Raw genomic sequence first — 24,268 nt, 5'->3', positions numbered from 1 at the left:
AATAGTTTGAAAAACAAAAAAAATTATAATCCCACTAAATTTTAGAACCTGATTCATAAGTTTGGTGTGCTAGCCCGAGTAACCTGGTTTAAGTTTTAGTATATATTTTTATTACGTAATTAAAATTAAAAAAATTATTTATAAATTTTTTATTAAATCCATGACAGGGAGCGCTATCAATTGATTCAGACAAGCATTTAAACAGACAAACAAGAGTAGTTTCGGTGTTAACCCCAATTTTGAAAGTGGGCTTTTGCATTGGTTTTTCTCTGGAAAAAATTGCATTGCATTTGCATTCCCATATTATGTTCTGAAAGTAAAGAAAATATTTGATAGGCAGCATTTATTGTGAAGACGAGCCCAAAGGTGAAACAATCCGGCCCAAGATGAATTTTTGTTTTGAGAAATTTTTCAATAATTTCTTATTTATCGATTGATCCTTCCAGGAACAGGAAAACACTAGCCAGGGTCAAGGCATTCGATCTCCTAGTCTGCGTCGTCTGCCTCCTCCTTCTCCTTCTCTTCCTAAATAAATAGTGTCTAATAATAATAATTGAAGAAGCATGAAGAAGCTCTCCTTCTCAATCCCATCAAAATCCAAATCCAAATCGAAACCTAAACCAGTCTCAGACCAGCCAGACAATGACAACTCCAAACAATATCTCACCGAATTCGATCCCTCAAAAAACCTACTCCCTCAAAACGCTCAAACCCCAATTATCCTACCTATTCAAAACGATTACCAACCCCACAAGAAAATGAAAAACATCCACCTCCCTCTCCATCAAGATGATTCCTCCACCGACCTCCGTTTCGAAGTCGAAACCCTCTCCTCCGATCCCGCCGCCGCCTCCGATTCTATTTCCTTCGGCCTCAATCTCCGTCACTCCGCCACCACGCAAACCCAAGATGCCAGAAACGAGGACGTGCTGTTGGAGAAATTGAGGTATGATCTGAAGAGGTTGCCCGAGGATAGAGGGTTTGAGGAGTTTGAAGAAATGCCGGTTGAGGATTTTGCGAAAGCGTTGCTTAAGGGTTATGGTTGGCATGAAGGGAGAGGTGTTGGTAAGAATTCTAAGGAAGATGTTCAAGTCAAGCAGTACACGAAAAGAACTGACAAAGAAGGTTTGGGATTTCTTGCTGTCTCACATGATTCTAAAAATAGTAAGAGTAGTAGCAGTAATGGTAATGTTAATGGTAGTGGTAGTGTTATTGTTAAAGAGAAACAAAGAGAAAGGAGTAAAGATGGACTTTTTTTGGGTAAAGAAGTTAGAGTTATTAGTGGTAAAAAGGAAAATTTGGGGTTAAAAGGTACGGTTGTGGAGAGATTGGGTTCGGATTCAATTGCTTTGAGGGTAGAAAAGAGTGGTGAGAGAGTGAAAGTCCGGGTTTCTGATGTTGCGGAATTGGGGTCGAGAGAAGAGGAGAGGTGCTTGAAGGAGTTAAAGAGTGTAGAAGAGAAGAAACCGAGTGATGGGGATAGGGAACAACGGCGTGTGAATAAGCGGAATGTAGAGAGTAGAGAAAGTTTGAAAATGGGGAATGGTAATGTTGGTAAAGAGAGAGGAGTTCAGTGGCTTAGGAGTCATATTCGGGTTAGGATAATTAGTAAGGACTTGAAAGGGGGGAAATTGTATTTGAAGAAAGGGGAGGTGGTAGATGTTGTTGGGCCTTACAAGTGTGATATAAGTATGGATGCGAGTAGAGAGTTGGTGCAAAGTGTGGATCAGGATGCTCTTGAGACCGCATTGCCACGTCGTGGGGGTCCGGTTCTTGTTCTTTATGGAAAGCATAAAGGAGCTTATGGGAATTTGGTTCAAAGGGACATAGATAGAGAGGTTGGTGTTGTGCAGGATTCTGGTAGCCATGAGTTGCTTAATGTCAAACTCGAGCAAATTGCCGAGTATGTTGGAGATCCCAGCTACATTGGTTATTGATTCTCTTGGGGAGCATTGCAGACCCATTTACATGAATAGTTTGTCTTGGGATACTTTGTCTTGATTGCTTATGATGATAAATGTGTATCTATTCGGATGCTCTAAGGAATTTTATGGGTCTAATGTTATTTGAATTGATATTGTTGCTTCAGTTGATACTTCAGGTAATAAATCATTTTTCAGTTGTGTTTCTCTATTTTCACACGCACAGTTCATGTTGAAGCCTGATGAATTTGGACATGAAATAAAAATTTCATCATGTGTGAATAAAATTGATTTTTAGACAAACTCTTGCTAGTCTAAAATGCTTTCGAATCTCAAGTTTGAAGATCATAAATTACTTTCTAGCAAACTCTTGTTTGGATTATTTTCAGTTTCTTGGTAACATTTATTGGCCAAATATTGAATCCTTGTAGTGTTCACTGGGGCTATCTTTAGTTTTTTCATTGGCCAGCCAAATGCATTTTCTTGCTTAAGTTTCAAAGTTTGTGCAAAACTGATGAAATCGGGCATTAGAGTTATTCTCGGCTTCTAATCATATAGGTCAAGCCACTGCAAATTACTGTTAGAGTAGGAGAATTTCAGACAAGATAAGATGTTAGGGGATTTGCAAATTATCCGGAATAAAAAATAAGATTATTGGGGTTACACCTTACCAACAAGTAGAGGGGTTAATTGTGTCTGATATCCTTTACTATTGGGGTTTAATTAGTTGGGTCTCTCTACTACTAATCTGATTATTTGGATCCTTCTATTATTCTGTTCATAATCGTTAGTGACCATTATCTTATGAAACCGGTAAAGGATGTGTATTGTCATGATGGTAGCGTGGAACATGTCCATATTGGACATGAATAACATGCTATCTTTTTTTTAAAAAAAACTTTTCTGTGTATAAGAAAAAGAAAAAAAATTGACTATGTCTTTGATCCTCCTCATATTCGCTGCTTCTTCCATTTGAGCTTCCTCTACCTTTCCTTGTATTGTCACACTCCCTCTCTTCTTCTTCTTCTCATTGCCTTTCCTTGTATTTGCTGCCTGCACCTAATGAGGTTCATGGCATGGTTCTTGTTTTTGGTAGAGTTCATGGTACCTTTTGTATTCCCGCTTGAGGATCCTCTTCTCGTCCTTGTTGACCCTCACCTTCTATGACGCAAAATGAAAAAAAACATTAGAAAAACAACAAGCACAGAACAACGCAAAATTCTACCTAATAGAGTTACCATACCAAAAACCCTAATTCTAAATTTTATCACTCAATATTTTTTCTAACCAAAACTCAATATTGCAACTTTTCTAGTCTTTTTATAAACTAGAAAAAATATCATAAACAAAACTAGAAAAATAATAATAAAGTTCTAAATCAAATATAAAAAAGAATTCTAAATCAATTAGAAAACTATATCTGTTAGACTATTTAAATAGGGAAGGTGATTCAATTTGCAGATGATCTTGCTAAGTAGAGTATTAGTAGGTTTGGCTTACTTTTAACATTTAATTTGAGATTTTCTTTCTTTTAACCTCTTAAGTTTCAACACTAGAATCAAAATCATTGAGAATTTAATTCTCTTAGCATAATAAGCTAGCTAGTAATGTAGACTTGCGTATTTAAAATCATCATGGAAAATAATTTACTTTGAAAAATAATTTGACTGTCGTGAGAAAACAAAGTTTTTGCTACCCATTCCATGACAGGATTTGAATTGAATCTAACAACAATTTTTTTTTAATTGAACACAAGAATCAATAAAAGGTATCGAGTTCAAATAAACTGCAGACAAGTTGCCACTTTACAAGAATACTTTAAATCCAACTTGTAAGTATTTCATGATGTCAAAACCACAAAATAAATAGAAATTCATTCTACCAAAAGTGAAAACTATATTTGAGTTCTTAACGAATGACGCAGGCATCACAAGAATGTGTGTGTAGAACACTATTTCTTAAACATATGGTTGTGATCTTCCGGAGACCATTATTAACGAGGGTATAACTCAGTAATTGATGCCTCATTTGCTGACAATGGGAGAGCTTCGGTTTTGGCCTCTGAGGAATGAGCCACCCTTGAATTGTAGTCCATTGACGATGATATGTCTGATTGATATGTGCTGCTGTTCATAAAAAATGCTGGTTGAGAAGGTACTGGCAAAGTAAGAGAATGGCTGCTTAGCATTAGAACAATCGAAGCCATGGTTGGTCTGTCAGCTATGTTTTCTTGAACACAGAGTAAACCAATATGGATGCATCTCATCATTTCAGTTCTTGAACCAGTAATCAAAGCAGGGTCTATAACATTCAAACCTGTGCCTTCCCTCCAATTTCTCCATGCCTACAACATTGATCAGTCACCATTGATTTATCAAACTTGCGTAGCTGAAAACAAGACAGTATGCAGAAAAGGAAGTTGCATCTATAAAACCATAGATGAGTCTACTTACATGGCTCAATAAATCCTCTACGGTTTCACCATTACGAAAACAGTTGTTTTTCTGACCACTCACAATCTCCAAGATTAGCACTCCGAAACTAAACACGTCTGATTTCACTGAGAATTGTCCATGCATCGCATACTCTGGAGCCATGTAGCCACTGCGTATCAACATTAGTGATGAGGTCAATTTCTATTGAGTAACATTAATACAGTCTCCAACATGGTTATATTCGAATGTTTGAAGATGATTCTAGCAGTTTCAGTTCTCATTGTGCTACCCTATTTGAAGCAGGCTATCATTAAGAAGTTAGCATAATTGGAATCACCCTCACTACTTGCTCTGTTCTTATCTAGATACTTACTATGTCACTACGATTCTACTTGTATTGCCTTGAGTTTCATCCATCACGAACAATCTTGCCATCCCGAAATCGGAAATTTTAGGATTCATGTCTGCATCCAATAAAATGTTGCTAGCTTTGAGGTCGCGATGAATGATTCGAAGGCGAGAGTCCTCGTGAAGGTAAAGAAGTCCACGAGCGATGCCTCCGATGATCTTGTGACGCCTTTCCCAGTCCAGCTGTGCTCGCCTCGCTTGATCTAGAGATAACATAATTCCATGAGATTAAATGTATATATGCATCTAGCTTTGTAGAGATTAAAGTATTCTTGCACATGATTCGATTCTGAAAGCAAAATAAAACCAGCTTAATTTGTAGCCTTACTGAATATGAAGTGATCAAGGCTGGCATTAAGCACAAACTCGTAGATAAGAAGCCTTTCGATTCCTTGCAAGCAAAATCCTTGAAGTCTAACTAAATTCCGGTGTTGTAGCTTGGCAACCAACAGGACTTCATTTTTAAATTCTAAATCTCCTTGTCCAGAATCCTTGGAAAGTCTTTTGACTGCTACCTCTTGTCCATTAGAAAGTGTACCCTGAAAATATTACATCTCAAACAATGCGAACTCTCTTGCACGATCGATATCATTCACTTAATTATTACCTTGTAAACAGAGCCAAATCCACCTTGTCCAAGCTTATTTTCCTCAGAAAAGTCATCTGTTGCAGCTCTAATAGTACTGAAGTCGACTTGCAAGGATTCTGCTGTTATCATTTCATCCACAGCTTCACAAAACAAACTAGTTAACACACTTGCATGGGAAATATAACGCCCTTCTTAAGCATTTTTAGCCCGTCAGAACTTTTATTGGTTAAATGTCAAATATAATTTCTTAAAGAATACGCTCAGCTCTCGAGTAGAAGACGACTTGTCTCAATTTAAATCAAAATGAAGATTTATTAAATTGCGGCTTATATTGGTAAGATGACTTAGGTTAGATTGGCATTTTCATGATATGTTATTGTAATCTTGCAACATGGAATAGAATTTCATTGCACGTCCTAAACAAAAATGGAATGTGTTTATATATTTCATTAAAGAAAAAAAAATACTTTTTCTTATTAAATTATTATTATTATTTTTTGAATGAAGGATTCTTTAACTAAGATAGGAAGGACCCTATAAATAGAATATGTTATGGCTAGTTTAATGGTGCTTCCAATATTCTGTATTAGATTTAGAACTACGAGGTTCATATAATGACCTACTCCATGTGCTTAAATTAATCATCCAAGTTTTCACTTACTTTCAACTTTTTCTTTCGGCTTCCGGATTCTTAAATAGAGGCAGATGCAACTGATCATAAGTATCACAACGCTGACAGTCGAAACAACTATGATAATGATAGTTCGTGCATTGTTCCTCTTCTTGCCTGCCAAAACGAATGTGGCAAGTTGAGTGCTAAATTTGATAGTTAGCGAGTAGAAAAGAATAAATTGTTGGGTATTTCCAGAACTCAAACACGTACAAATTTACATGGTTCGGCAACTTGCTTACTCCACAGAACTACTATTTTGTATTAATCAAGCTTATAAACAATACAAACAACAAAGGAGGAGGAGAAAATTCTTCTGTTTCTCTCTGTATTTCGTGTGTTCTACAGGCTCTCATTAGCAGCCTCTTCTTATGGCTAAAGTGAGAGACAATTCTCTCCACTTTAGTCAATTATGGCAACTACTTTTACCCCACCATTTGCAGCCACCTTTGACGCCATTAGCCAGCCATGTGTCCATACACAACATAAATTGATGACCACAACTACACCCTTAAAGACAGAAGGGGATGGATGATTTGGGTGACATCATTTATTCTTATTTTTCTGTTCATGCCGAGAAAGTGGCAACTAATCCAACATGGAACTTAAGAGGGAAATGAAAAGATAATTATTTTTAAATATAAATTCATGTTTTTACTGAAATCTCAATCGTGAAAACTTAAGTTTCTAGTTCTTGGCAATTGATAGACCGGAACAAAAAATCGAAGGGAGAGGCTAATTCATAGCTGCGTAATTAGACAACAAATAGAATGAAATCCATGGAAATTGAGAACATTTAAGGGCATACGTTCTGCTGGTGGTGGAGGAGGAGGAACTGATGGTGCTTGTGGCGATGGCGAAGCTGGAAGCTGTGGTGTGGCCGGTGTAACTCCATAGAAACGGTCGACTTCATACCTGAGATTGCAGCTTGGTTTTCTGATTCTCGCTCCTCGTTTTCCATCACAACATGTTGCAATATCCTGAATAGCCCCAGCGATGCAATCATCACACTGCGGCTCAGATAGATCAGGTGTGCATTGAACAAGCCCATATATGGTGTTAAACCCGGCAGTTTCATCTCCTGTCGCAAACTTTCGGAGAGAGTTCCCTGAAGCAGCTGTGCTTCGAAGTCTACTCATTAACGTTTGAAGAGCCTGATTGAACTGATTCACATCTGTAGCATTGGCCGTGTTCCAAATAAAGTATTTTGGACTGTCTTCCACGACACCAAATATGGATTTGTTGGAGTATCGTAGAATACAAGTATCTTCAAATCCAATTGCCTCTTTCTGGTTTGGACAGGCCTGTAAGATCTTACCCGAAGAATTTCTAATACAATTCTGGCAGTCGTCTACTCCAATATCTCCTCTGCAAAGTGCAATTACATTTGCTTGGTCAGGACCAGGTTGGCCAACCGATAGATTGTAAAATCCGTAGTCAATTTGAGTATTTGAATCCAGGGAAGACAGGACACTGTTGAGGTTTCTTTTGAAATTGCTGTTGGTGGTGTAGTTACCTACATCATTTGAACAGTCCGTTTGAGCTGTGGTTAGAGAAGCTAGGTGCAGAAGGATGCAAGAAAATATAAACAACATTGTTAGTCTGAAATAATCGATTGGGACTAACTAAGGCTTTGATGTCTTCTCTCAGGCAATAAATTTGTTTTGTGGAGGATGTAGAAAAGAGAATTCAGGCAAAATTTTCAATGTTTGAACATAGAGGCGGAGCTGTTAGGTATTGCCATTTAGTGGCAATACCCCACCACTAAGTTGGTGGTGGCTCCATTAATGCCACAATTAGTGGCATGATTTCAAGACCTCTTGTCCCCTACATGTGCTGGAGAAGGCTGCTAAGAAATGCCTATAAAGGAGGCTTATATTTGAGAGCAAGATTGAGAGAGTGAGAACGTAAGAGTGGAGAGAAAGAGAGAGCTGCAATGGCGAAATTTTAATTAAAGTAAAGTGGAGTGAAATGAATGTTTCTCCCGCAAAGAAATTGTCAAATTTGCAGCACCTCGTTGTAAAAAGAAGAACAAATAAACAGCAGCAAACAAAAATAATATGGTGAAAATCATATTGTTGAATAACATGACATGATTTTGATGCACTTAAGATAATGACAGGAACTTAATTTTCAAACTGCTATGCTAGCGCAGGCTTGAAAAGTGAAAAAGAAATTGTCAAAGCAATTAAACTAACCAAAATTTTCCAACCTCCTTCGCAATAGACTTGGAGTGGGTCAACTAAGGATAGAGCAAGCTCAAAAGTTCTTAAGACTGCAGCTTGCTGCAAGCTCTCTAAAACTTGTATTCTTGATGAAACAATCCATAAAATAGGAGGCAAACCCATAAATGCCACTACAACACAAATGGAAAATAAAAATACTTCGTGTGCATTCAACAAAATTATTGAGAAAGTGGGTGAACAAATTAAGATCAAATAGGTCAGGATTAAAGCACTAACCAAATCAAGTAATTTATTTCAATAACAAATCATCTGCTTTGCCTAGAAAAGTGAGAGCAAAAACAAATCCAATTTTTAAAAAATATTGATCTGCACCTTTCACCACATCTTAAATGACTTGGCAACAAAATATATATTTAAAAGCTGTAGGAACTTGGACATAAATCAACAAAAAAACTCTTTCATGCATCACTTACTAAAACGTCTCTAATGACTTGCTTTGGTGCCGCGATAGGAAATATAAAGCATAAGTAAATAAGAAAAGAAGGAAAGCATGAACGAGATTTCAATCGTTTGTTAATTTGATCTTATCGGGCAAACCAATGAACCTTTTTAACTGTACAAATGCTTGGTCGATTAACATCTCTGGCCCTTAAACAATCATTTCAATCATTTTTTTTAATTAATTTTTTTTTAATCTTATTACTTGATATTTGGTTAATTGAGAATTAGATTACATTATTTACTTTGTTTACATTTAATTATATTATTTCAGCCTCATGACTCAAGAATAGTGTTTAACGAGTTAATCTAAGTTGACTTGAGTTGTTTTTTTATGTTTTTTTTTAATTATTTTTTCTTCAATTTCATCATTCAACACTAGATTAATTGAAGATTGAGCTTCATAATCCATTTTGATTTGCTTTTTATGAGGATATCTTGGTCTCACGATCAAGGTCATAAGTTTTGGCATTTTAACTTCGGTTAAATCGAGTTATTTTTTTTATTTTTTTTGTAAGAGGTTATCTCAATCTCATGACCCAAGTCACTGATATTTCAATAACAAATTTGTTTTTTATTAGGTTATCTCAATTTCATAATCTGGATCGCAGGTTAGGTGAGTTAATCCAATTAACTTAGTTTTTTTTCCTTTATTTAATTGATCTTTTTTTAATATTGTGTTATTGAAAATTAGGCTTCATAATTTGTTTTGATTTGTTTTTTATTAGGTTATCCCGATCTCATAACTCAGGGATAATGCTTAAGGGGTTAACTCAAGTTGACTTGACTTATTTTTTTATGTTATTTTTTAATTATTTTTTTTACAAATTTCATCATTCAACCTTGGATATGACAGAGAATTGAGTTTCATATATTTTTTTATGTTTTTTTTAATTGATTTATTTTTTAATTTTATTTTTTAATATTAGGTTGGTTGAGGATTAAAATTTATAATTTGTTTTAATTTGCTTTCCATTAAGTTATCTCAATTTTAAAACCCGGGCTGTAAGTTTGATAAGTTATCTTGGGTCGCTTTTTAGTTTTTTTTTTAATTATTTTTTTTTAATTTAATCATTCAACATTAGATTGATTGAAAATTAGACTTTATAATTTATTTTGATTTGCTTTCTATGAAGTTATTATAGTCTCATAACTTGGATCGTGAATTTGACATATTAACCCGGGTTGACCCAAATAAATCCAATATTTTGTTGTCTTAATATTAAAAAACTATTATCTTGAAATTTTTTTTAATCAAACTATATTTTTACGAGTTTAATGAGTTGTTTTTGAAAACACAGTTAACCGGCTTATATTATATTTATTCTCACACGATTTAAATTTTTCAAGTTTAATAACTTTATAATTTTTTGTTCTAGTACTAAAAAATTAGTAACATCTGAATATTTTTTTAACATTAAATTTTTTTTCAAACCGATCCGTAATGGAACATGCTAAATTAACCTAGAAGGAGAGAGTTTGGACAGTCTTCCCTTTTTGTCTTTCCTCATGCAGCTTTCCTAACTCTTTTAATCACTCAATGGGGTGCAGCTGGGCTGTATCCTTGAGATTCTATTCAACAGTTGAGACTGGATGAAAAATAAAACAAGCAAACGATGAAGACAGATTAATGTATCACCATAATAGCCCTCTTGGCTCTTTGGGATTAATTTGCTTGGAGTTTGTGGTGTCATGTCTAATAAAAGGGATGCATCATGCTTACCCTCGAGGCGCTAAGGCTGAAAATTGCTAATCAAACTTCGGTTTGTGGTTTGTATCTTCTAGTCGAGGAACTTTATTTGTTTTCCTGTAACAAATGAAAAACAGAAGTCTTTGTATATCAAAGATAGTTCTTCCCGCCTGTGGAGAACCTCCGATTGCGGTTTGCTGTTGTGTGGCATCATTCTCTCCTTCCCTCTCTCCTAACTCTGTAGCTGCCACGACTCTGTCTCCTTAAAGCAGCACCCTTAAATCATTGATTTGAGTTTAAACTCTCTCTAACTTGTTTTTCAATGATGGAAATGAATTTGATTCCTAAACCACATTGAAACTAGTTGTGGGTTTTGATTTTCTGTGTTCAGGAGTATATTTACCCTTTTAATGCTAAGTACATTTGCCGCGTACTTCTGGTCTGATCTCAGTATGGAACCTGTTGCTAATGCTGATATCATTTACTGTTAGATATTGAATTGTGTTTATTGTCATTCCAAACGGTAAAGACATTTAGCTTGAGCTTGCTTTGATTTCTGAGTTTATGATTGCTGCTTATTTTTGTGATTTAACAATCTCACCTCTGACCTATCTGCAGGATGCGTTCTGATTCACAACAGATCACGAGCATGTTCTGATAATTCCGATATTTGATCTCAAAGCTTGCACATTTGTGCACATAATTTGCCTCCAGTTGTCCTGTGATTGCTTATTTAGTTCCATGCGGTTGCAAGACATTCTGAAACGGGATCCAGATCACATCCAGATGGAGAGATCTTCCCCAATTTGAAGATCTGAAGCAACATATAATCAGTCATCTTCCATAAAAGAGAAAATTAAAATAGTGAAGATCACGAGTTTAATTACTGTAATTGCCTGATCGGATGCCTGAATGCAGATTGCTTTTTGAATGGTGATGCCAACTTGAATGTTAACATTATTGAATCAAAATAATCTGAAAATATCAAAAAAATATTAATTTAAAGAAAAATAAAAATAAATTTTTTTTCAAAAACATTTCCAAAAGCAATGCAAAACACTACCTTAACCTCAACCTCTTGAATAGTCAGTCTGCGTGAAACAAGACAGTTCACAAGATCTTTGATTTGTCCATCGAAAAGTTTTCACCGGGGACCCAGCAACATCATTTCTTCTTTAATCTTATTTAATATTTGCCAATGTCGTATTTTAGTGATGATTGAATCTCGTAGAGGTATTCTCGTTGATTCATTTTCAAGTTTCTCTCTTCCGCAGAGACCAAAGAAATCTGCTTTGGTCAAGTATATCATCTATGGCAATTGTGTTTTGAGGGTGAAGAAAAGAAAGCAACTTTCACATTCTTTCATATGTGGTGATGATGCAGCAACGTCCAAAGAGAGATAGCGAAAGGAGATATTGGTGGAGGGTTGGTTCTTCGATGGAAGATATCTATCCAAAAAGATAATCCGAAGATTCTCCAGATTGATTCTGGAATTGTAGCCCGCAGCATTGGTGCTGGTTCTGGTGGATTTTCAAGGTTAGATCCAGAACATTCCTCCTTCATGATGTTGTTAATGAAATTAGCTATGGATCTGATTGGGAGTGCTTTTTAAAAGTATTTTTGAAAAAATTTAAAATTTTTTTATTTTTGTTTTGTTTTAAATTAATATATTTTTAATGTTTTTAAATTATTTTGATGTACTGATCTTAAAAATAATTTTTTAAAAATAAAAAAATATTATTGATATGCTTTTCTAAGTAAAAATCACTTTAAAATACAATAACAACTACATTCTCAAATATCCTCTCATGCTCTCAAGGCTGTCCTTGCACTGACCATGTTTGTCAACCATCATATGTAGATATTTTTTAACTGTTTTTCCATCACAGCTACCTATTTATGTGATGGAATCTGGCATCTTATTGTGCTTAACAAATTGACGAGAACATTGGAAAATTATGAAGCACGCCAACATGCACTGCAGAAGCTGTTCTACAGTTTTTTTACCAGTAGACACATTCTGAAGTTTGTTCTGAAATTGCAGGTTACCTTGTTTTTCTCTGTACAAAATCAGTCTTTTCAAATGAGATACTCTTCGAAACATCCACTTACCTAATATTTATATACTTCATTGTTTCTCTACGAGATTGCTATTTTTTCACATGAGAAATCCTTGGACGTACTCCATTTTCCTCATTTATACTCATTTGAATCTTCTTTATTCCTAACTTCCTGCTTGTTCCTCCTGTATGCTTAATGCGTACTATGGCTGTAAGCCTGTATCTTTTCTTTTAATCATTATACACAAGCATGTGCTAACGTGTATACGAAGCTATGCATGCTAAACTATTGCTGTTATTTCTGTGTTGTAGACTGGTTTGCTTGAGAGTACACCCAACGCTTAATCTCTCGCACCCCACTGAAACTTTTGTCTCCTTCACCTCCATTGATGGATCAGAGCATGAAATCTGGCCTGAATCTGGGGTTCAGTTCTATCGCGAGAATCTTCTCCCTAATGGTAAGTTCTATTTTATGGTGTTATATGACTTTTTTTATATAGTTTTTATAGCAGAAAGGTAGAGTGTAAATGGAACAGAAAGGAATAAGGAAAGGAAACAAACCATGAGGATGATCAAAGTTGACTCAAATTTCTGCTGTTAATCATGGGATTAACAATAGAGATGGGAAGCTCTAGGGTAACAATCCTTGATGTTTGCTGAAATCATTTTTCATATTTGCAAGATCACCGTGAAACAATGCTGAAATTTTAAGTTATTGCAATTTGCATGTATAAAGAAACAGTATAAAGTAGTCAGTGTAACTACAACAACCTCGTTTACTATTACAAGAACTCTGGGAGCGTGTATATAGTGCCATTTATTGACGCCTATTAATTTTTGTGAATCTGGATGTCGCCCATTACATTTATCTCAGGTGAATTGGTGCTGGTTGATAAATGTCAGGGTCCGACTCTAGTCAATCGGTTTAACGTTAATGAGGTTTGTAAGTGTTACATCCTTTGGGAAACAGGGACAGTAAATCTGGAGCTGTGGTCTGAAGATAGGCTCGTTTCAAAGCAATCACCTCTCGCAGTCTCCCATGGGTATGGGGTGATAGGAATCTCTTAGTCGCTTGTATAAGAGACTATGCAGAAATCTTCACTCAGCAGATGAGGTGATAGGAATCTCTTAGTTGCTTGTATAAGAGACTATGCAGAAATCTTCACTCAGCAGATTTTTAAGTTGTGAAGTTTTAGCTAAATAATGCATCAAAACTTGTCTTGTGAAAGACTGGTAAAACGGATCTAGAAACTGCACTTGGTTCCTAACATAAATCAAGATTTCTTCAAAATAATCAAGTTATATTATTTGCATTCCAGATTGGATGGAGCGGTTATGTTTGTAATTTTCATAGATTAGCCTGGTGGCTTGAGCACCGGAACCATCACCAACCCAAACCGGGCTTCAACCCGGAATGTTAGATAAAAATAGTACTCCTATTTCACTTCTGTGAGTAAAGAAAAGTAGGTCTTTCAGAAAATGAGGCACAGGAGTTATGATCAAGTATTCAACTGAAAATGTCTTTTGGAACTCTAATCTTGCTTTTGAATCATCATTTCATGTGATTGGTGAAAACACTTGAATTTTAAATTTTATACAAAGAAATCACACCGGTGCTAGCTGAAGCCACTAGCGATAGATTGTCTTTATTTACACAAGAAACTTTGCCTTTAATCTTTGCACATGCATTTGCACATCAAAGCGTTCGCTTGGAGCTAAAGGGATCATCAGTATGTGTGGTAGGACTTAGGAGCACGTTAAGCTAGGTGTTCAGATTCTTCCTTTCTCTTGGCCTTCTCTTCCTCTAGCAAATAAATTCTCTCTGCTTCAGGAATAGCCAAAATAATTGCTTGTAGCCTGGTATTCATCTCCTCCACCTTTCCCATCAGCCTGTCATTAGTAAACATGCCGAGGCAGACACATTGGATGGTCTCCCAGCTTTCCATCAATGGTAAAGCAATAATCACCGCAGATCCAATGGTACCCCATGCTATAGCTATCACTGCCCAGAATGTGAAGTAGCCTAAACCGAATTCACCTGCAAAATAACCACAGGTAAGTACAAACCAATATTACCAACCAAATCGAAAGACAGGTGAACGAAAACATTAGGCAGTTTCTTTCTTTCTAAGAATTCTGACCTTTTCTTGTTGAGACACTTTACAATATCAGAAATATCAAGGAGGATGAAATTACCTGCAGGAAGAGTGAGGAGAGGCCATAATATAACAATCACCACAGTAAAACCAACACCCCATTTAATAATCCAGGCTTTCGCTTTTATGAGTTTCTCCTCCTTGAACTCTTCTGCTGGCAACTCATTCTTTTCCTTTTCGACCATTGTGATCTGCTTGGTCGTATCCCAATCATAGTCTTGTGGCCATAAAAAGCTACAGACAGCATGGATTGCTCCACCAGTAAGCATTGACACAAGGTTGCCCGCAAGCATTGGTGCATTTCGCCCAGTTGTGTCAAGGTTTATCCGACCGTACTCGACCTTCGTAACTACTAGCCAAGTTATAACCCCAAGAACACATCCGATGATTGCTCCAAGAATGGCACCTATTGCATTTGCTTTCCTCCATAGAAGCATAAAGGCTATAGGAAGGACAGCAGAACCGATAAGAATTCCCGTGGCAAGATACATCCAGCCCAATGAAACTCCTGCTTTGTTTAATATTACTGCTAACAATCCCATGAAACATCCGAAGCCTAGGACAACAGCCCTTGATACTTTGAGGATTTTTTTCCCACTTGCATCTGGATTTATGTAGGTACGGTATATATCGTATGTGCACAGTGAAGAAACTGCAATCAGCTCAGATGACCCAGCAGATGTCACAGCCCTGATCATTATATGTATACAACTGCTAAGATTGTCCCCATGAAGTATGGCTAGAAAGATGAAGTACAGAAAAGTTCAAGCTAAGAATAAAATGTGCTTACATAAAAAGCATTGTTAGAAGAAGTATGGATCCTCCCTTCCCCATCAAAGCTATAGCAGTAGCAGGAGGAACTAGTCCATGGCTTGCCTCGCTCTCTGTTATCGGTAGATCAAGGGCAAGCGCTCCTAGACCTAGAGATGTTGCCAAAGAGAACGGTACAGCAAACCACACCAGCCCACCCAACAAGTAGCCCTTGTGAGTTGATGAAGGCCTTGCAGCTATGGCACTAACCCAATATCCCTAAAACAGTTTGAACAACAACATAGGTTAGGTGAAAAAACCTTGAAAGTTCTGAAAACCACTGTGAAGAAGATGCTGTTGCTAAATCATGAAGCTTACGTTGTCAACGAAAACTGTGCCGAAGTTGCCTACGATGTTTATAATTCCAAACACAAGCCCACCTGAACTCAACATTGTTAGGTAAGACCCTTTGTAATTTCCACTAACGGGACCACAGGATTGTCCATCATTGGAAAATGGCTCCTGGCATACTCTTGATTTGTTTCCGACCTCTAACAGACGGTGGTATATGACACTGGGACTACCTAGTTCGCTGCTTGCAGTGTAAACTAGGTACACAAAGATAACTAGAACCACATGCACTGAAATCCAAAGTAGTAAAAACAACAAAACCAAATCAAAATCATGAATCGAAGTTCTCATATATATCAGGAAACTTTCACGATTATGAGTAGAAATACCTATAACAGAATGTATGTAACTTGCCAAGAAAGTTGCCTTGAGTCCTCCGGCGAGAGTGTAAACAATGACTCCAAGCGGTATCAGAAAGCTAGCAGCATAAATGTTCACTCCGGTAAGTGCGTTGACAACAGCAGAACCACCAAGAAGTAGCATAGCCGTGACAATAATGTTCGTCAAAAAGCAAAAGGCAAGGAAAACTATATGTGCTGGAGTCCCCCAACTGAAGCAAAAGAATAGTAGATTATCAGTAAATTTTAGGGGTAACAAACGAGCTTATTAACACTTGTTCCATCTACTGTGTCATACCGGGCTTTTACAATTTCACAAACAGTATGAGCATGGGGAGCCTTTCTTTTAATCTCTATAGCCATTACACCAAACAAAAGTACCTGTTCATTTGCAAACAGTGTTAAATTCAGATGCAGAGTGTTCTTTTCTGGAAATTCAAGAGTAAAAAAAACCAGGGAACATGCCTGGATAGTAGCCCCACTAGCATACCAAAAGGGCCCGCTAATTCCATACTGCCAGGCAACATTGGAGCTTTGCAGGATGGTTGCAGCCCATGTCCACTGTATAAATTGGCAGCAAATTTAATGCACAAGATGAATATCCAGTCCATAAAGAACACAGGAAAAAATAAAGCAAGACGCAAATGTTACCTGGGACACAATCACACTGGCAATAAGGCCTGTTTTTACATTCCTGCCAGCGGTATTGAACCATTCTGAAGTGTGGCGAGACCCAACATATCGTTTCTCCAGCCATACCTGAACCACGCAAAATAGCTTGATAATTGAAATTTCCAAGTTTAATGTATACAGAGTAGAAAATATGAGGGGGAGGGGTTTGTATACCAGGAAAGAGGTGAAGACAGCAAAGAAGGCTCCAAAACCAAGAATAACAGAATAGCCAACACCTTGATTGAGCACAGCTTTTCCTTCGAAGAAACTGATCTGCCTCACACACCTTCCACCCTCTGATGAGTAATATTTGGCCGAGAATCCAAATGGCGGACACTGAACCTGACTAGAAGCCATCGAGCAAGCAACAGCTAGCTAACGCTAATACAGTATCGGTACCTTCTCTTCTTCAATGCACCATATGGCTTGCTTTCTTGATTGAGCTTGAGCATGCGCTATATGTAGACAAATAGTCAAGTGGTAGGCTTCGCAATCAGGTGCATTTTCACACTAGAGTCAGCATCTTTCTAAAAAATTATTTATTTTAGATATAATTTTAAAATTATATGAAAAAACTTAAAAAAAAACACCACTGGGCTATATGTAGAAGTGGACTTGTGCTGCCACAGACAAGGTCCGCGGATATATAGAGGCTCTTGCTCTTGCTGAAAGAACCAAACTCCGAAGCTACAGTGTAAAATAGTATCTTATCTGGTTGGGACGAAGGAGAATCTTTTGGACATCATTGTAAATATGGGCCCATCATTTCATTCTTTTTGGTGTTTTAATTGAAGTTTTGTGCTGGGATGAGGGAGATTTATGTAATTTGATTATGATACATGACAGCAAAGACTTTGGAACCAGCCCCCTTGCGGATTCTTCTGACTTTAATTCCGATGACTTCAGTTGTTCCAATAATTCAAGTATTTGAGTTAAGCAATTCTGTTCTTAACTTGTGAATTGAATTTAGATGATTAAATAAATTTTTATGTTTGAAATTTTGTTTCGAGGGTATTAACCTGAATTATAAATAAATTTTAATTTACAAAAAAGATGTAAAAATAAATCAGATGAAAAACATTTTGATTTACCACAGTAATCTATTTTGAAATTAATATTATTATTTTTTTCCATTTCTTTTTTCTTTCTTTCATTTTTTGGTTTTTTCCTGATCTTTCTTTTTGTTTCTCTCTCTCCTTTTGGGTTTTTGCTAAGCCAATTATACATGAAAAATAGAGTTTTTTTTTGTAATATATGTGGATTATAATTGATTGATGAGTGAATGAGTATAAATTAAAAATAATTTTTATAACAAAAAATATTTTTAAATTAAAAGTAAAATAGTTAAGACTTTTAATTCAATTTATTTCCACATATATTTTAAATATTAAAATTGAATTCAATTATATAATTGAATAATTTATTTCAAATATAAGAATTATAATAGATTATCAATTGAATCTAAATTTGTTTTGGATTAAATTAACATTTGGGTGCCAAGAACTTAAAAATATTGTTATTTATTCATTTTATTTTTAATTATTAGAGTAAATTATTATTTTATGCTTATGTTTTTAGTGAAATAATGATTAGTTCCTTTGGTTTGAAAAAATCTCAATATTAAATTCTTATATTTTTATATTTTTTTGCCATAAAGTTTGCAATATTTTCATGATAAACTATACAAAAAAATCGATTAAAAATTTATATGTGTAAGATAATTTATTATGTCATAGTGCTTTTTTTAAAAAATAATACTCGAGCGCTCCTTTGAGTTCAGGGGGGAAATTGTGTAGAAGAGAGATGTTTCTTTTTTCCAAGGTGGCTTTAAGACATAATTTTTGTTGCATTACTGATTGTGGTGTTAATTATGTCATTAGAAAAATATCTAATGACACAATTTTATTAAAATGTGTAATCTAATTATATTGAAGTTAAGCAGTTTACAGTACGCAGCGGGTTAAATTAAGATTTGTTTGAAAGTAATAAAAAATATTCGGATTATAAAAAGTTATTTAATATTTTTCTTATACTGATTTAATATGTCAATTTTAAAATTTCTTGATATAATTCATCATTTACCCAAGTTTAAAATTAAATCGTGTATGAATTGCCACAATAAGATCCAATCAAATTTATTAATCCAAGGGAATCCTGACATACTAGTAAAAAGTTTGAAAGTAAAATTATATAAAAAAAAAAAACTGATATAAAAAACCTCTCAGACCAACTTCTTATATAGCTCGGGTTTAAAATTAAACTGTATATAAAATCATCGATGTCACCTAGTTGACTTGACCGATCCAAAGGTGACATGACCAACCAATAAAAAAAGTCTAAAGATCAAACTTGCATTAAAAAAAAAAAAAAAAAAAAAAAAACCTCTCAATCTAACTTATCTAACTCCTTACTGGCTTGTATTTAAAATTAAATTACATGAGAATTATCTTGATATGATCTAGTCAACTTGCTCGATTTAAAAGCAATTTAGATGATTGTGAAAAAAATAATTTAAGAATGAAATTGAAAAAAAAATGATAAATTTGAAATAAAAAAAGGGGGAATAGAAAAAAAATGAAAGGGGAAACTAAAAAAAAAGAGGAACTTCATTGTTCATACGAACAGTAAAAGCTCAATATGAATTCTCAAGTCTTTTAGCATAGAAATAGTTTATTGACCTCACTCTTGCGATGACTTGGATAAAAACAATAAACATAAAAAATAATATCTAGATTCTTAAAAACTTTTTAGCATTTTCACGAAACTCGATATTATTAGTAAATTGTTTGGGTATAGAAACAAATAAAAAGCTAGCTTAGAGATGTGAAAATATTGTTTTAAAAATGTTTATTTTTCCCGCATGGAGACATGATACAACTAAACTCTCTAAACCTCTGAAAAAATAAGAATAAAAAAAAAAGGTAAAGGAAATATGTTTTTTGTATATCTTTTTTTTCTTTGTATAGTAGCAGATTTATATAGAATTAAAGCATTATAATGAAACATTATGATTGTTAATGAAACTATATGACTATTAATTAAACAATTATATTTTGAATTAAACTGAATAGCTATTATTTAGTTTTATTCTAGTAGTTACAATTGCCATCATTAATTATAAAAATTAAAAAAAATAAACTAAAAAAAAATTAATCTCATTGACATATTAAGTACCAAGTTCCATTTTTATGGTATTATAAATATACATATAATAAAATTAGAAAACTCACTAAGAGATCTCATCTATCCTAGCTTTCACTCAATTTACTATACAATAAAAACTCATACTTGTAAGTATTTAGGAGGGACTATTTCTTTTTTAATATAGGATAGAAATATTTTCATTCTTTATTCATTTACAAACTACACCAACAATCCCCCCACTAATTTGTAATGAATGTATTTTCATTTGATAGAATTATAATTACAACAAGGTATTTTGCAATTTAAACCATCAATTAGTGGTAGAACTTGAATTATACTTGGTGTCCGCAGAGTAAACCAAAACTTTTGTTGTGGAATCTCACACGATATTATCCAAACTCTTAAAGAGGTTTAAAATTGTTTAGCATTTATCATGGCAATGTGCTAAAATCTTATTTTTCACGAATATTTACAAGAGAAAACCTCAAATCTTATCAAAAGCAACATTATTTCTATATTCATAGAGATGGGGTTATACATGTCTAGATATTTTAAACACAAACTTTAAATTTCATTAAGTGACAACGCTCATCTTTCTTTACGTAATAAAACACACTGAATATTATTAGAATAGGGTTCAAAATTAATTATCAATGTCTAAAAAATGCTAAATAACAACTTGTTATTACTCATTAAACTTAGAAACAAACTTTGTGCTAATCCAAAGTTGGGTTACCATTACCGGTATCTTTAATAACATGTTTCAACTCATTCCACTAGTTGTTTTCTTTATCATGTTCTTAGATAGTTTTTTCATGAGTGAATCCGCTAAATTATTTACAGACTTCACATAAACAATGATTATTATTCCATTTATAATTAACTCTCAAACATATCAATATCGAATATTTATATGTCTTAATTTATCATTGTAAATATTACCATAAACTCGAAACATAGTTGCTTCATTATTATAGTATAAAGAAATAGCTGACATAGATTATGCTTCTAACATTAAAGATATGTTTTTTTCAAGATAAAAAAAAAATACATGAATAAAGGATTGTGAATTTTTGATTAAAGAAATACAATTTCTTCTCTCTTTAAAAAAATAATAATTTTATAAAAAAAAGAAATGCATTAATAAATGTTTTGAAGTTTTTCCTATAAATTTTAAATCCTTACACTTCTGACGAACGTTTATTTTAATCGCTATATAATTTAATTAAAGAAATCATATAAATATATAAAAGACACCGGAATATAGCGCGGGGGGGAGTGGTAAGGTGAACAGCCATGCCTTAAACATGAGAGCATTTTCTTTGTGATGGCCTTGTGGGTATGCTGCCACGTGGACTGATTCTTTGTGAGGTCCTTTCCACCGTCAATTCCAGACCAGACCAGACCAGGCCATCCTGCTTGTCGTGGCCCAATCCGAATGTGGTCCATACCGCCCCCCAGGATTGACCTTTGACTATAAAGTTTCCAGTGTTAGGGCAACTTCAACGAAGATGTTAAATGAGGAGCCAAAAAAAAAAGTAATATCACTTGGTTTTCAAGATTTAAGGGAAAAACTAAACAAATGTTTTATTTTTTCACGCAAATAATATTTTTATATATCTCTTAAGAATATTAAAATCAACAAAGTGAAAACAATAAACCAATTAAATATATTCATCTGAAAAAATTATGGCATCAAAATCATTAAAAAATAAAAAAAAACACTTATTTATTCTATTTCAATACAATTGACTTTTCAAATAGTGTTTTTCTTTTCATTTTTTTAATATTAATTTGTCTCATTACATATTTAAATACATTATTATTTAGCCAACTCAATTCAACAACTTCTAAACCTATTTCTCATTTCAACCTCCATGGATGTTCTTTTATGTTTTTCATCATATTTTCATCTAATCTCACATATTTAATCATAAATTTAATAATTTATGTTCAATAAATAAATTAAATTATTTTAAAAAAATACTTATTTATCCCATTTCAATATAATTGACTTTTCAAATGGCTTTTTGTAATTAAAATATTATTTTATTAATTTAGTTTTAAATCTATATTTATATTATGAAAAATATTATTTTATCAATTTAACTATATCTTCTAGATGCTCTCAAGCCGTGCCTCCCAAACAAATTTAATAAATTTGAAGTCTTTTGTAGATGGGAAGGGACAATTTCAACACAGAAATATCAAATATCCAGAAACTTCATGTAGTAAAAATAGTCAAAGCAGGCATATACATTGGATTATCATTACCATTTTATTTATTTATTTATTTGCTTATTGCATTTACTTTCAATCATTGACATTTTAACTTGTCATGTTTGCAAATTGACCACTTAAAAAAAAAAAGAAATTTTGAACCTCAATCACTCGTGCGAAAGGACCAAAGCACATATTTTTTTTTCTTTTTGTCGTTGTTGATTCTCCTTTCACATGCTTCCTTATTTTAAATAAATAATATGTTTAATATTATGAGGCTTATTATTTTTTAAAAATATTTTTTATCTAAAAATAAATTTAAATATTTTATTTTTAACATTAACATATTAAAATAATTCAAAAATATATATAAAAAAATTAAAATAAAAAATTTTAAAACACGCAAGAAATTTAACAGATGTCCTCGTGGTTTCTAAGCACATGCGAGATTACTTATCGCATCCAAATATAACTCCAAGAAAATGGAGCGTGTCAAACCAGGCTACTTTTTTTTTATTATTTTTTTAGCCATCTTTCTTGCCTTTCCTCCTCATTTCCGATTTCTCATGATATTGTAATCATAGACCTACACAGCTATATAAATACTTCAAGCAGCCTCCATCATACACAACAATAACACTGACAAAGCAAGATTACAGCATTGTTTTTCACATTTCTCTTCGTCTTTGATTATGAGTCAGAGCACAGCAACGAAGGTTTCCAGGTTGCTTCTGGGGCAACTTGGCCCTCGTTTCTTGTCAACCACAACCAGTTTTTCGAGGCCCGCAACTGCAGGCATGAGCTCGACCAGATTTGCCTCTTATGGAGTCCGAGGTTGGAGTGCTTCAGCACCGCCTGTTATACCAGGTGAAGAGGAGAAACCAAAGGCAGCTGCAAATTCATTTACTACAGAAGATGGTAAGGCCATCGTGAGCTATTGGGGTGTCTCCCCCCCCAAGATCACCAAGGAGGATGGCACAGCTTGGAAGTGGAACTGCTTCAGGGTATGTGCTTTTATATTAATCCACTGCTGCCATTGTCAAAGCCATGAGGTTACTGAATAATTGAAGCATTTTCGTTTTCTGATTTGCAGCCATGGGAGTCCTACAAACCTGACATCTCAATTGACGTGAAGAAGCACCATAAGCCTGGTACAACCATGGATAAATTTGCCTACTGGACCGTCCAGGTCCTCAAATACCCAACTTACTTGTTCTTCCAGGTAGCTATCATATACAATCTCTTGCTGTGACGAAGTTTATAAACAGAATTCGCTGTGCTTGAAACATCAGAATCTAAACTTACGAGCTAAATTTTCATCAATTGTGATAGAGACGGCACATGTGCCATGCCATGCTGCTGGAGACAGTAGCTGCTGTTCCAGGCATGGTTGGAGGGATGCTCTTGCATTTCAAATCGCTACGACGATTCGAGCAAAGTGGCGGCTGGATAAAAGCTCTTTTAGAAGAAGCTGAGAACGAGCGGATGCATCTTATGACCTTCGTTGAAATAGCCAAGCCCCAGTGGTACGAACGGGCCCTTGTGTTTGCTGTCCAAGGTGTCTTCTTCAATGCTTATTTTCTGGCATATTTAGCGTCTCCGAAGCTTGCTCACCGTATAGTAGGGTACTTGGAAGAGGAGGCGGTCAACTCCTACTCGGAGTTCCTCAAGGACTTGGACAACGGTAGTTTTGAGAACGTGCCTGCCCCTGCTATTGCCATTGACTACTGGCGCTTGCCTCCCAACTCCACGCTTCGTGATGTTGTGTTCGTTATAAGAGCTGATGAAGCACATCACCGAGACCTTAACCACTACGCATCGGTAAGAATTTACACTTGCAGCCATGAAAATTGCTGTCCCTGTAGGTGGCATTTGTGGTCGGATTTATCTGATTTTATTGAATTTTCTGAATTGCAGGACATTCAATGTCAAGGACAAGAGCTAAGGTATACACCTGCTCCAATCGGATATCATTAATTCTTTAAGGCGGTCCTGGATTTATGGAAGTTTGTGTGTAGCGCAGACATGCTCCCAGAGCCATCAGATTCATTCTATTGTAACACGTTATTCTTTAAAAAAAATAGCTTTTTTGTGTTCTTTGATACGAATGGCCTTGCTC

General features: G+C 34.8%; 4 protein-coding genes and 1 long non-coding RNA gene across 8 annotated transcripts; 3 read left to right on the top strand and 2 right to left on the bottom strand.

Annotated features, from left to right (window-relative positions):
- Positions 1-448: 448 nt before the first annotated feature.
- On the top strand, positions 449-2,133 carry LOC118028712 (protein MOS2). Its single transcript, XM_035032410.2, has one exon. The coding sequence runs from the start codon at positions 564-566 to the stop codon at positions 1,935-1,937; it is 1,374 nt and encodes a 457-aa protein (XP_034888301.1). The 5' UTR covers positions 449-563; the 3' UTR covers positions 1,938-2,133.
- Positions 2,134-3,741: 1,608 nt separating this feature from the next.
- LOC118028711 (cysteine-rich receptor-like protein kinase 29) lies at positions 3,742-7,746 on the bottom strand. The gene is made up of 7 exons (XM_035032409.2): positions 6,833-7,746; positions 6,016-6,141; positions 5,373-5,494; positions 5,094-5,304; positions 4,731-4,968; positions 4,376-4,526; positions 3,742-4,266 (listed from the first exon to the last, which is right to left on the bottom strand). The coding sequence occupies exons 1-7, from the start codon at positions 7,617-7,619 to the stop codon at positions 3,916-3,918; spliced, it is 1,986 nt and encodes a 661-aa protein (XP_034888300.1). The 5' UTR covers positions 7,620-7,746; the 3' UTR covers positions 3,742-3,915.
- Positions 7,747-11,445: 3,699 nt separating this feature from the next.
- Positions 11,446-15,304, top strand: LOC118028714 (uncharacterized). Of its 4 annotated transcripts, none has more exons than XR_012169452.1 (3): positions 11,452-11,934; positions 12,771-13,508; positions 13,573-15,304. It is a non-coding gene; the product is annotated as an uncharacterized lncRNA (long non-coding RNA). The 4 variants fall into 4 exon arrangements; XR_004684086.2 differs by having other exon boundaries at positions 11,462-11,934; positions 12,771-12,916; positions 13,429-15,304; XR_004684085.2 differs by having other exon boundaries at positions 11,462-11,934; positions 12,771-12,916; positions 13,333-15,304.
- LOC118028713 (urea-proton symporter DUR3) lies at positions 13,977-17,510 on the bottom strand. The gene is made up of 9 exons (XM_035032411.2): positions 16,960-17,510; positions 16,765-16,872; positions 16,579-16,674; positions 16,412-16,494; positions 16,105-16,325; positions 15,743-16,005; positions 15,405-15,643; positions 14,655-15,304; positions 13,977-14,496 (listed from the first exon to the last, which is right to left on the bottom strand). The coding sequence occupies exons 1-9, from the start codon at positions 17,140-17,142 to the stop codon at positions 14,216-14,218; spliced, it is 2,124 nt and encodes a 707-aa protein (XP_034888302.1). The 5' UTR covers positions 17,143-17,510; the 3' UTR covers positions 13,977-14,215.
- A 5,253-nt stretch (positions 17,511-22,763) lies between these two features.
- LOC118028717 (ubiquinol oxidase 2, mitochondrial) lies at positions 22,764-24,253 on the top strand. Its single transcript, XM_035032413.2, has 4 exons — positions 22,764-23,153; positions 23,243-23,371; positions 23,482-23,970; positions 24,067-24,253. Exons 1-4 carry the CDS (start codon positions 22,842-22,844, stop codon positions 24,124-24,126), a joined length of 990 nt encoding a protein of 329 aa, XP_034888304.1. The 5' UTR covers positions 22,764-22,841; the 3' UTR covers positions 24,127-24,253.
- Positions 24,254-24,268: the final 15 nt, after the last annotated feature.

Source organism: Populus alba, chromosome 3 (genome assembly GCF_005239225.2).
Source record: "Populus alba chromosome 3, ASM523922v2, whole genome shotgun sequence".
NCBI lineage: Eukaryota > Viridiplantae > Streptophyta > Magnoliopsida > Malpighiales > Salicaceae > Populus > Populus alba.
Note: the sequence above shows the minus strand (reverse complement) of the source record. Positions and strands in the feature narration are given on the sequence as shown.